Source organism: Bacidia gigantensis (genome assembly GCF_019456465.1).
Source record: "Bacidia gigantensis strain McMullin 20006 chromosome Unknown contig_180, whole genome shotgun sequence".
Taxonomy (NCBI): Eukaryota; Fungi; Ascomycota; class Lecanoromycetes; order Lecanorales; family Ramalinaceae; genus Bacidia; species Bacidia gigantensis.
Genome location: NW_025408596.1, coordinates 3,191,940 through 3,204,691, shown reverse-complemented (window position 1 = coordinate 3,204,691; position 12,752 = coordinate 3,191,940). Strand labels below are relative to the sequence as shown.

General features: G+C 47.4%; 3 protein-coding genes across 3 annotated transcripts; all 3 read right to left on the bottom strand.

Annotated features, from left to right (window-relative positions):
* Positions 1-4,187: 4,187 nt before the first annotated feature.
* KY384_003893 (uncharacterized protein) lies at positions 4,188-5,312 on the bottom strand (the record flags this gene model as incomplete). The annotated part of the gene is made up of 1 exon (XM_044812402.1): positions 4,188-5,312. The coding sequence occupies one exon, from the start codon at positions 5,310-5,312 to the stop codon at positions 4,188-4,190; it is 1,125 nt and encodes a 374-aa protein (XP_044671535.1).
* Positions 5,313-6,600: 1,288 nt separating this feature from the next.
* Positions 6,601-9,072, bottom strand: KY384_003892 (uncharacterized protein; the record flags this gene model as incomplete). Its single annotated transcript, XM_044812401.1, has 3 exons — positions 6,601-7,056; positions 7,278-7,285; positions 8,418-9,072. 3 exons carry the CDS (start codon positions 9,070-9,072, stop codon positions 6,601-6,603), a joined length of 1,119 nt encoding a protein of 372 aa, XP_044671534.1.
* A 153-nt stretch (positions 9,073-9,225) lies between these two features.
* KY384_003891 (uncharacterized protein) lies at positions 9,226-10,041 on the bottom strand (the record flags this gene model as incomplete). Its single annotated transcript, XM_044812400.1, has 1 exon — positions 9,226-10,041. The coding sequence occupies one exon, from the start codon at positions 10,039-10,041 to the stop codon at positions 9,226-9,228; it is 816 nt and encodes a 271-aa protein (XP_044671533.1).
* Between the last annotated feature and the right edge of the window lie 2,711 nt (positions 10,042-12,752).

Genomic DNA, 12,752 nt, shown 5'->3' with positions numbered 1-12,752 from the left:
TGCATTATCGATGGATTTGGTGGAGACAAGCTCGTCGAAGGTTGTCTTTTGTTCATGCATCACCTTCGTGAAGCAAGGTAGTGAGGGAGGGAGGTACGAGAGGTGAGGATATTTGCTGTCCTGGTTGATACAGCTCTTGGCTCAGGTAGAGCATGCGAGTTGTAGCCATTGAAAGTTTTGCCCTAGGTCTGGTCAGTATGAAGCCTGGGTGGGAGGTACACACTTTGCCCCGCGTATCTTACTGGTAAATATGATCTCGATCTCTGGCTATCTGATGATAATTGGGGGTAGATGAGCCAAGGGAAGCTTTCTACTTCTTTGCCGCCTCCTGCTGAATATTTCCCTACTTTCTTTGTGACTTGTACTGTATACCGTCCGACTCAATTCTGTTGCTGGGTAGAAAGGATTCTATTCCTTTGTGGATCGATCGATACTTGAGTATTTTAGAACCAAAATAACTCATATTCGTAAAGAAGTTGATCTCTCGGAGTAGCGAGGGGTTTTTGTTCCAGAGAGGAGACATTGTGTGGGAAATCGTTTTCGTATCCTGGTGCGCAGGAGTGCAGGTGCCAGAAATCGACGAATCAATCATGTTGATTTCGTTGACAATTATATGGATTAATGGTGACCAGGGCAATCGATGTTGCCTGTCTGGAAATTGACAGTAAGGAAGATGATCGTACGCCTCATCACCTAAGAATCAACTCAACGGTCAGGCATTTCCATTAAGATACTAGGTTGAGCTCACCTCTCCTAGAACGACAGAACGATTGATAGAAATTCACCGCCAACGTCACACGAAGTCCTCAGGCGAGCTCAAGATTTAATTCGCCTTGCTTGTGCCAGTGTGTTATTGTTGTGGTCATGTATTGCAATCTACTTCGAGTCCTTAGTCGTGTATGATCTCTCAATCTCTTGGCTTGCTTTCGATTTTAGATGAGCTGCTGATCGTAGGTCAAATGAGGCATCCATGAAAAACACTGTACAGTCAATGCCCAAAATACTGACAAACATCTTCGTGAGGGATTGTGATGGAGGACCGTAGAAAGATCGAGGGTCTCGGTCCTCTCAAGGAGGCGTCACTGAAGGTTTTTTTGTCAAAGCCAGGCTCATCCAGCAGTCTGTGATACTTGTTGGTTGCTCGAGTGATACATTTGCCCTTGTTGTAGGTCTTGTTGGTCGAATTGAAATATAGGATTGAGGCTTGGAGAAGAATGCGAGCAGAGCCGCCGGTCATTTGCATGAAGAAGGAGGTGGCTAGGTATCTGCAAGATTAGGAAGCAAAAGACCTTCTTCGTGAGATCGTGGGTCGAATCACTTGGGGAGATTCTATGGGCCTCAACTCATCATCACGTTGATTCGACTCATTGTGGGACTTCGTCATATGTAGGAGGTAGGTGGTAAGCTCCAGTGGGTGGATGTGGCAGCTTTGTTCCTTTGCGCTTTCGTCATTCTTTGTCTTTCCACTGCTGCCCCCCTGTGCATTTGAAAATTCTTCGCTCTGGAGCTTTGGTGACTGTGTCTCTGTGTGCGGCCGAAGAGTTGTGTACTCATGATGATAAGCGTCCCTGGGCTTGGAATGTCTCTCTTGAAGAGAGTGGGCTTGCTGATGTCGACCATTACCTTTATGGACGCGCAGGAGGCCGAGGCGATGCCAAAGGAACGGCGAGCGTCTAGTTCCAAGCCTGATGTAAATGCAAGTCATCTGGCTATCTAGCTGGACAGAAGGGCAGAACTCCGAGTCGTTGAGTATGGAGCTCGACTCAATCATAGCGATGCTCGAAATTGAAGTGCAGATTATTCCGTCGCAGATAAGGTGAACCTTGTTGATTTGCCCGGGTTCTTTTAGATGATGGCAATCTCTAGATCGCGAGTCAGCGCAGCGACCTGGCCCCGCTCACTTTCCTCGCAGCTGTAGGATAGTGTCTAGGAGGGTATCGATCCATGCTCAAACAGAACTATTTATCCTGGCCAACGGCTTCATTTTTAAGTCACCTTTCGCTTGATCTCGAAACCGTCTCGATGAGGGAGCTTGCTCGGTCTTGAGGGTTGGATTCTCTTCGGTATAGGGTAGGGATGAAGTTGCGGCTAAATGCAGGAGGTGGACATCTGCTCGATTGCTATTAGGTTGTAGAGCTCACTCCAAGTATAAATCGGAGCGAGGGAGCCGCATGCGTCGATCTGTAGCCTTGAAATAATGTCAGCCTCTTGTTCCTGCAGCGAGCAACGATGATAATACCCCAGGGCCTCGTCTTCCATAGGAGATGTCAAAGATGATTTGCAGGAAAGAAAATTCCTTCATGTCTCAGACATATAACTCAAATCCTGCAGGAAGTGCAAGTTATTCACCACGTTGCGAGCGTATCTAAAGCAGTACCGCTCTGGTTCATCTTGTAGGGACCCCTGTTTTATCAATCCCTGGTGATCCCATAAAGAGCATCTCTTCTCTATCAATGCGATGAGGCTTAAATATTTGGTATCGTAAGCTGGTGCATAGGACAGGCTATCTCCATTTGTGGATGATGATATGATGGTTCTCAAAGCTTTGTAAATGCTTGTGAGACAAGGATGAGGTTCGTTATTTGTTTTGCGTGTCCTATGCACATAGATTGTCAGCTGTCGGCTTTGGAGTCTCGGTCTAGGCGGAATACTAAAAAATGTTCCAAGCATATGATGCGCTGTCAGAAGAGCTTCTGAGGCCATTGAATGTAGCGATGTCGAGTATGAAGCGGGGCTTTTGATGGGCAGTGGCTTGGACCTAGTCGAGTTGAACAGATTGGTGCGGCCGTAGGGGTAAACACTCCAAGGTGATTGGTACCACATATTGTGACAGCCGTCGCGTCAACCTAGAGAGAAGGTGGCGGATAGCGTCTATTGTAGATGTCTTAGATGGATGAGCGATCTTTCCGAAAAGGGGGTGACGCTGTTTGATATAATGCAGGACTGTGAAGAGGAAGTGGTGCAGCAAAATTTCAGGGTTGCATCCTATAGGCCTATGAGTTATGCTTATATATGGCTTTTTAAGAACGCTCCTTTATAACAAAAAGCCTAGGTGGTGTAATGGTAACACGTCAGGAAAACACCTGCGAAGTAGTGGAGCTGGCAACCCGGCACTGAAGCTATTAGCGTGTTTGCAAGCCCTCTCCTATAGAGTTGTGAGCTACAATCCTGAAGATTCGAGGTTCAAATCCTTGTCTGGGCAATAGAAGATTTATTTTTTTTGGGTTTTCTTATAGCAACTCAACCTCGAATTTTGGCTGGGCTCCTTTCTGGTGAGTTATGGAGATCCAGAGCATAATCAATCCTGATGATTGCGTATGACACAGAAAGAAAATGAGCCTATCGGTAGGGCTGGTGTTCATGCCACCAGAACAGCAGAGTGGACAGGTTTCATGAGCACACCAGCCAAAGTTGGGTTGGGAAGTAGAGGAATCTTGCTTCGTATATAGTGCAATCTCACATGTAGGCAAGCAAGTCTGTGTAATCATACCCTTTGGAGTGTGCATGAGATCCCACGTCGCAGAACTACTGGAATGTTCACTCTTCATATATGATAATAAAACTTGGATTTCAAAAAGCTCGGATGGTGCAAATGGTTAGCACGCTAGGGAGTTGTAGCAGGCAGCCTTCGGGCGTTGCAGATCCTTTAAGATCACTGCAGAGGTCGGGTACGGCTTATGCTTCACCCCATGAGTTTGCCGACCACCTGTCCTTCTTACCTAGAGATCGGGGTTCGAGTCCTCGTCTGAGCAATTTCAAATTTTTTTTGGCCCCTCCGAAGGCGTTGATATAACCATTGATTTCTTCTATCTCTGCCCTACCTGTCCAAGAACGCGTTTCGAAGAGCCTTTTTGTTGTGTGTGGAAGTGGTAAGGAAATTCTTGACACGCCAGCCCCTGGTGATGACGGTGGGAACACCTTGAGGTTCCTAGCCGCGCGGAGACTCTTGAGGACAAAAGATAGAGGATGTAGCGAAATATAGATATTACGTACAGCTTCCGAGAGCTAATTCTCAGTGTATGATTAATTCAAATTCAGCGTCCATATGTTTGCCTTGAGCATCACAGGCTGCTAGGCCTGCCTCAGCAATCCGGGTTTGCTTCTTGAAAACGCTCGCCCACATCTTCACGATGAATGGCGAAGCCTAAAGACACCAAAAAAGCGAATGAGATACCACCAAGCTGACATTATCCCTCAAGAACTGGCGAGTAAGGGTTGTTTGTGAATCTTTTACCATGTCCTCTACTCCAGTGCCTGTGCACTGGTGGGGTAGTTTTGGTGTCATTTGCAGCAACAACTTCTTGAATTTCATCCTTTGCACTTCTTTTCGCTGTCCCCGCTGGACAGTGCGCACAACCTTTACCATCAGCTCGGCTTGCAGCGGTCTGTGGGTTTCCTCCTGCTGTCGACCCTTGTGCAGGAGAGTTGGCTGGGCAATTTGTTCCCACACAGCATGTCACATCGATATGAGGTCCTATCGTCGCTTTGTCATCGTATGGATAAGTGTATGCACCACCTGCACACTTTTCGAAGCCAGGTGGAGCTTTATCGCACGCGTGACACCACGGCACGCAGTCTGGGCATGTATATGGGCCAGGATCAAGGGTACCGCCTGGCCCAGTAGGATTTGCTTTCGGAGAGCCGAGATCTTGATTGCATCCAGTTTTGATTCCCTCATTGCCGGTAGGCCAACAAGTAAGGGGGACTGTATATCCAAGAATCATGCTGACATCATAGTAGTTGGAAGGATTGGTTTCGAATATGGTAGCTTTGCCATCGTTGCTCCCAAGATGGAGCTGACCTGTGTAACCCGTAACGTCGGTACATCCTTTGGTTTCTGTTGAACCATCTGGAGCGCGGTAAAGAGAGACTACCTGCCCTTGCCATGTTATTTGCTGACCACCTTTACCAGTCCCGCAGGAAGCCCCGTTGTTTGTCGTGCTTTTCGTGCTCGTGTCATCTGTTGTGCTCGTGTCATCTGTTGATGCCAATTCTTTGGTGGTGCCCAATGTGCTCGCAGTGTTTGTAGAGGAGCTTTGTTCTGTGGTTGTGGCAGCTTGATTTTGGACGACTTGATTGACCACTGCCTGGTTGTTCACTGCGTCCTTATTGAGGTCTAAGTTGTTGACTAGGGCGCCTGAAGTCGATTCACTTGATTCGGTAGTTGTTGATGAGCTCGACGTTGTCACGACTTGTGGGCGTGCTGGTCTGACCCAATGAACGACACCGTGACGTTGAGGAGACGCTAGTCCTGCAGCGTGTAGTATGACGCCAGTCGCACTCAACCATATAGGTAAGGAGTTTGTACGCATATCGATAGAGTGGATATAATAGTCCGCAAAAGGACCGAGTAGGTAAATGAAAGGAGATCAGGCTTCAAGCCCAGATCGTCGAGAAGAAGAGCAAAGAGCGTGTTGAAGCGAGTGCGATACAAATTAAACGGGCAAATGGAGGAGGAGAAGAGAATTTGCAACCATTTGTACATCAAGTCAAAGTCTCGTGGCATAGGGTGCGACTCGTGCGGCGTTTCGCCATGACGCGTTGCAGTCGATCCTAGCAACCTGTTCTTCCATTGAAACCGGACATGAGCACTCTGCCGAATTTCTAAAAATCACTGACTGCCTGGTCAGGAGTAAAATAGGAGGCCATGTGCCAGAGACGGACGGAGCAAGTTTGCCGAAGAGGCAATGGGGATGAGGCACAGGTGTCTCACGACTGCAAGAACCCAGGTAGGTTTGCGCGAGCACTTGGGGCTCCTACGCTCGATATAGTCCGTGGGTAAAGGACCGCTGACGATAATCGTCGATCAGTAGACAAGCTGTATATTGAGCTCTAGATCAAGACATCAGTCGACCACTGCAGCTGCTGGTGGAATGCTTTCTGGAATACCCAATGGATCGAGCGACTATGAGAGGTAGATGATCGATTCATGGAACCATTAATCATATCTTCGCTAGCTCATGTTTTGGACTTCGGAATCGTGATAGCTGGCCTAGCCTTTGCACTCAGTTGGTAGGTAGATAAAGGATACGATTCCAACATACAGTTTGGTAAAGCCATTTCAAACAAATTAGTAGGGATTATCAGGCTTTCAAGCCCGCAAGAAGTGCTACATTCGCCCCAGGTGCCCCGCAAGAGCACTTCGACTCGACTGTTCGACTGCGCCGCCGGCACCATTGCCAGGGCGGGCCGACGCGGCCACAAATGGCCTGCATCCTGGCTGTAGATGCTTCTTCAATCGGTATAGCTTCCTTTCATTCATTGTTGGAAATGTGGCGTGGTATACAAAGGGTGCTGGAGCTGGAGGGATGAAGAAAGAAGAAAGAATCATTCTTGAGATACTCGGAATACCGCACGTGCTGACATCAGACGATAGTCTAAGCCTAATATAGCGTAGTGCCCGGACCTTTGTCCTCTCCATAATTGTCCTGTTCGGAAGAAACTCCCTTTCGCTAGATGTTATCCCCAGATATTCTCCAAATGGTGGAATCAGTAGGGTTGCAAACCAAAGGTCGTCGACTGCAACGGTTGACCCTCATGCAAGATACCGTAATAAATGAAGTACGCTTTGAACAGAGGGTTTTACAAACCGTCGACTGCTTATTCTTCAATAATCCCAGCCTGTTGGAACTCGAAGCCGTACCTTAATCCACCAAGGGACCCATGACCTCGTCGTATTGTTCCAACAGGTGTTTTTCCATGGTTCATAGGACAGGTTGGATCGTGCGTCAAACAAAGAAGATGGGCAAGGCTGAAACACTGTGTAGCGGCGTATAACATTTGGAAGCATCTCATGTGGTAAGTAGGCCTCTTTTCAGGTATGAAAAGTCTTATCAAGATGTACTCGATTCTACTGCTCAAGTCACGATTCCCACCATGGAGATCAAGACATGTCGTCCGACCAAAGAAATGACCTGGTCGTTCCTTCTTCGTTGACCGACCATTCTCTTCCGACTCTAGCTTCTCGCCATATTTAGTCTCAATCTTGCCTCTCGTCTTCACCAAACTCATCCATGATCTCCCAAAACCATATTCTGCTTTGACAACGGCCAAGGCCTTGTAGGTCGAAGTGGTTCAGCTACACGTTGTAGACTCGTGATCAAGTCGGGCTCTCAAAATCGCCGTGCTGATGATCGGTACATTGTAATATCAGTCGGATGGTAACGCTGCGTCTTGCATCAATGGAGGTAGGTCGATAAGGCTTTCAACTTCGAATAGGTACGGAAGACGCGAGAATGTAAGGTAAAGTTGATTGGGCAGGTGACTTTCGAGGGAACGGACTTTTCTAAAGCACAGTCAGTCAAATGACATGGAGATGCTTGAACGATGCTTTCAACAAGACATAGGCATGTAAGCTCCTCAAAACCTCTGTGAAATTCACCTCTGGCGTCGTAGGGATGATCAACAAACGCGAGTTTCGAAGTCGCATTCATTTCCATCCAATGGAAACCGCCGAGATAATCGGTGTCACGCGCTGCTTGCCTTCCAGTGTAGAGATTAGCATAGCAGTCGACTGGAACGGAGCGCTATTAATAGTATGTTGGATGCATTCGCGTGCCAGTCGCAAGTCTGTTGTGCGCTGCGGTGGAAAAATCCCCTTCTTTGATCTGAGTGCTTGTTCACCCCAACACCCAACGGGGTCACCTAGTCCTCCTTTTTAGCCCCCTGTGGCCGGCAGTTTGCTTCAGCAGAATCAATTTGGATATGCCGGGAATTCGATGGCTCCAGTGATGAGGCAACCAGCGTGCTCACGGAAACCCAACCGTTCCATCGGTATCACCATCTGTGTCTCTTCAATGTCCAGAATAAAATCGACGCGAGTGGTAGTGACGGATGAAAATGGTAGAGACAAAGTCACTGAAGCTGGTCTTGACGTGTGGGTTCAGCTGATGTCTCGCTTTATCTGTACTACCCAGATGTGCGGGCAAAGTGCCAAACACAACACGAGCGCGCTAGTCTGACCGTAACGCTGGCAGATCTTTGCCTCACTTATTGCTATCGATATGATCTCTCAGTACTCTCAGTGCCCTCAGTACCCTCAGTACCCTCAGTACCTCAAGCCGCAACTGAGAGAGATAGCAAACGATCGATACGGGTATTTCGCACAGCAGATGATTCGTATCTTGAGTCTGTGACTTTCTGACAATGACTGATATGATGTGTCTATAGAACGCCTCAAAACTCTTCTTTCACGTGTCATACTTCCTGTTTTCTCATTACGCATGACCCATATACATCTGAGAAAGCCTCTCATCCCTCGTATCCGTCGAGTCTCCGATGCAAGACCACCAGGCGCAATCTCGATTCGACAGAGGCACCAAACATCCCTTCCAGACAGACGATGGCCCAATTCAAAAAGCGGTTTGTCAAACCCAATTAACATTCGTGTGATGTACCTCTGGGTAAGCAGACCTTACCATCGTAGTCACCAATGAGTGCTGGATAGGAGAAAAGATCTTCGGGTACGAGTAGCCCATGATTTGGGAACGGAATCTGATTGCTGTCACTCTGGGAATGTCGACGAAAAATCTTGAAGCATATTCCAAAATCCCTTTGAAGTCGTTTCGTGAGACTCTTGTTGATCTTGATAGGCCGGTCGGTATGAATGTGGCGCAAATTTGGCAAAGAAAGATGATCGTCAACAATCAAGCGGTGAAAAACCTGTCGTGCCTCTTTGCCTGTCAAGGATCCACAAAGGTGTATTTTCTCCACTGTCTTAGGCAGAAAGTCGACCAATCTACGATACACAGGTCGGCATGCATCATTAGACTCATTCCATTTGATCCATTTGTCCTTTGCTGGCAACGCAGTGACATGCAGGAACACCATCCGCAGACCCAACAATCCTTTCAAAGTCTTGATGCAATATCTCTCGGAGCCGTGTCTTTCTCGGTCGTTTAGCAAAGAGCTTTGAATGAATTTCTTTGATATGTCGCACATTTCAGAGCTTAAATCCAGCACCTCAAGCGTATCAGCTGCATACGTTTCAAGTGCTTTGACAATGGCGTCGGGCTTCCAAGAATGCGCAATTTGGCCAAACTCTAGAGTGACCGGATACTCTGTGCGCCACATTTTCTGGGGAGGACAGAAGTCGTACGCAAACCATCGTAGCCTGGAGCTGCTACGTAATATACTGAGAACCAGGTTGGTATCCAAAGTACAACGCTTGAGTACTATCGTCGATGCCTTCATTTGGCCTTTGGCCAGGCTCAACCTCGATAATGTTTAGAAGCTGATTATTCCATAGCACTCAAGGCGATCAAGAGATGGCAAAATGAGGATTGCATTCAAGAGTCGCATTTCGCCATTTGCACTGTCCACACATAGACCAAATTCATCCTGATAAAAGCCTTCGCCTCTATCTTGAAGCGATGCTCTGCTCTTCAATACTACCCTTGTCACATTTTGAAATGGTAGAGCTAGAGGGTGAGTCAATACGCCCTTTTGAAAGTTTGCTTCCGAAATGGTATTGAGCAGAAAGTCCTCGTCGCCAGCATTGGAGGTAGTGATTCGTAGACATTTGACGCGACACAACATGGAGAAAATTAGTCGCCCAACCGCTAGAAAGACAGGATGGGGATCCTCTTCTCCAATACACCGAAACGGATCACACATCTCCACCGACTTCGCATCGAACCTTGCATACAAAGATTGCAAATGCTCCATCACCCCCGCTCGAAAAGGTTGCAGCATTGTTGCCAGATGCATATGAGGTTCACGCAATCTTTCGATGTTCTTCTCAAGGGTGCTCTTCTGTTTGATGTGAAGTACACGACGGTAAATCTGTGCAGACGGCGACGCTAGCGCACGTTCCAAGTCGCTTGTATCTCCAAGAAAGTCATTACAGCCTGGTGGCGAGCTCATCTGCACATTTTGCTTGTAGCGGTGCTCCTCCAAAAACTCTTTGAATGAAGACACGTATTTTGATGATAAACGCCTCGTCTTTTGGCAGAGCAAGGTAAGAGTCTCGAAGCCGTCAGGACAGCAAAGATCGCTGATCATATCTAGAATTTCTTCGGGAAGGTCATTGAAGCTGGTCATCTTGAATGATAAAGAAGATTATGAGATTTCTGCTGGATGCAAAGTCGCGAGCTCCTAGATACGTTCAAGAAGACAATGAAAGAAGTCTGAAGAACTAGGAAGCTCCGGGTTTTATGGCCTCTGGGGAAGAGTTCTGTGGTGGCTTGAGAGGCTTTTGAGGCTTCGGCGCCTTCCAATATCACACCGAATGAGTTGAGAAGGCTCCACAATCCCAACACAGGCTTGACGCATCAGGCAAATAGCCATTGTTGTACAAGGAGGTGGCGTGGTGTAGTCTTTAGGCAACAATGCAAAAGTCACACCGACTTGTACAACACCGCGCTCACAGGCAGCTGGACATGTCGATTCCGAGTTCGATACCTCATAGACGATTGAAGAAAGCCTTGTGGAAAGTAACACAATGGATTCGAAGCCCAAGGACGGCCGCAATCATCTCCCACACAACGAACAGAACGTCGTTGTTCAGAGACATGTTGTTCAGTACCCAAAGAACCAAAGGTAGGCATGAGAATTTCGTATATATAATTAGACCGTGTGCCATCAAGGAATTAAGTGACAAGATTCCCAGAATCATGTTTGCCAGTTGGTGCTAACTCTGAGATTACTGCTTGGGCAGTAAGTTCGTTGGTGTTAACTCTGAGGTTACTGCTAGTGTAGTGAGTTCGTTGATGCCTGCTTTAGCTCTGGCTAGTCAGATTAGTGACCATCGTTGCTCTTTCTTTCACTATTGGATGCTTTCCACCATGTAAGCCAGGCTGTGTGGGACGCCTTGTATCCATCTTCCCAGCCTTTTGTACCGGCCTTCCCCACTTTTGTTCTCTTTTTTTGTCTTTCTGGGTATAGGTGTAGCATATGGCGGCCGCCTTCCGTCACCACGCATACCAATGTGCCCGATCTACTATCCTTGGTTCGTATTCTTGCCCATCTACCCATGGGAGTATAAGCATTCAGACTGTTGTGTAGAAAGCATTTGTATCTCGCCCAATAGTAAGATGTGAGAAGCTTTGTTTGAGCCTGATCTGCCGGGTATGTGTCTTATTCATGCCTGAAGACCGATGGTGAAAGAAGCACCCCGGCTCGCTGCACATGCAGCACCGGTAGGTCGCCCATTAGTAACATGTCAACAGTAATGCCAGAAGAATACTCGTTATTAGGTAACGCAGTCTCGCTGAAGGTAAGCGCGAGAACACTGAAAGAGCTGAGTCGTATGTTTCAAAACCTGTTTTCGTGGACACACTCACGCATAAGATATATGACAAATTATGCAGCAGAAGCTAATGGGAGCTAGCAGAAGCGTAGTTCGACGCTGAAGGCAAGAAATAGCCAGGAGAGGGCTAGCTCAGGGTACAAATGCTATTGTTATGATTCGTGAAAGGATCACATAAAAGAATAAGCTAATGCACACTAGAGGCACACCAGTGAAGCGTAATTTCGACGCTGAGGACAAAGAATTGACAAGATAGGTCTAGTTCCTCATGTGTAGGCCTATTGTCCGGATGCCCGACAATATTGAAAGCCCAGTGGCCGAGGACAATGCGTACTTGGAGCTACCAACAGCTAGCTTCACACTACTGAAGCGTAAATTCAATGCTCAACAAAGGAAATGACAAGTTTGGTCTAGTCTGAAGAGTTCAATAGAGATAGTATGAGTTCGAAGCCACAGCGCCCTAACAGCGCCCTAGTGAAGCGTAATTCCAATGCTCGACAAGAGAAAAGACCAGTCTGGTCTAGCTCCGAGGCTTCAACAGTGATTATATGATACAATTAGATCTCATAATGCTTCAATCACGGTGAACGGAAAAGATATCAAAGGTTTGCTGACGCAAAAGCAACCTGCTCTGCGAGGTTTGAAATTATAGTTGGCTAAGTAGGGGCATCAAAGCTCGAGTAGTCTGGAAGTCTGTAAACTGTGTTAACAAAGACTGAATCGTCGGATGATCGTCAACTAGGTATGTCAACAAAGCCTCACTCGTCCGGGAAGGGGATCAACAAAGTAAGTCAAAGTTGCGAGAAGGACCTCATTGTATTCAGCGAAGACTACTATAGACGGATGAGAGGAAGCAGGAAGAGGATGCAGGGAGAGAATGCTGGAAGAGGAGGCTGGGAGAGAAAGGTTGGAAGGAGAAGTAACAAGGGGAAACGAAGCAGCTTAAATACCCACGTCAGCCCTACGAGACATCATTAACCAGTAGTGACATGCAACAGTGACGCAGAAGATGTCTCTGCTTGACTGTCTCTCGCGGTGGATTCTTAGTGCAGGGTCCAATTCTTCACATCTTGGAGACATTCGAGAGCTTCGCACAGCCTGCAAACGGCCAGTGAACCCATGCAACCTCTACATGAAGCTTGATCGTGAGATCTTCGCTTAACGTTTAGTGGAGCCTGATCACAACATACGATGCCGTAGACATTGGCGGTGATCAACTGAAGAGCTGAAAGTGAGTAAACGCGGGTGAAGAGCGGAGAAATTTCAACGCAATCATAGATCAAGTGCGTGACGGCGTCCCAGCCAACTTGTTCCTTCACTGACGAAATCTCAGCGTAGAAGGATATGCGTCGCGTGGAGTAGCGCAATTCAAAATGATGTCAAGGATGAATGTAGATAGTGAACAAGACAAAGAATCACTTATGGAGACAAAGAGAATGCTACCTAATTTCTCACTCGCCCTGCCCCTTCCTCATTCACCAAACAACTCACAGGGAAGTGAGCA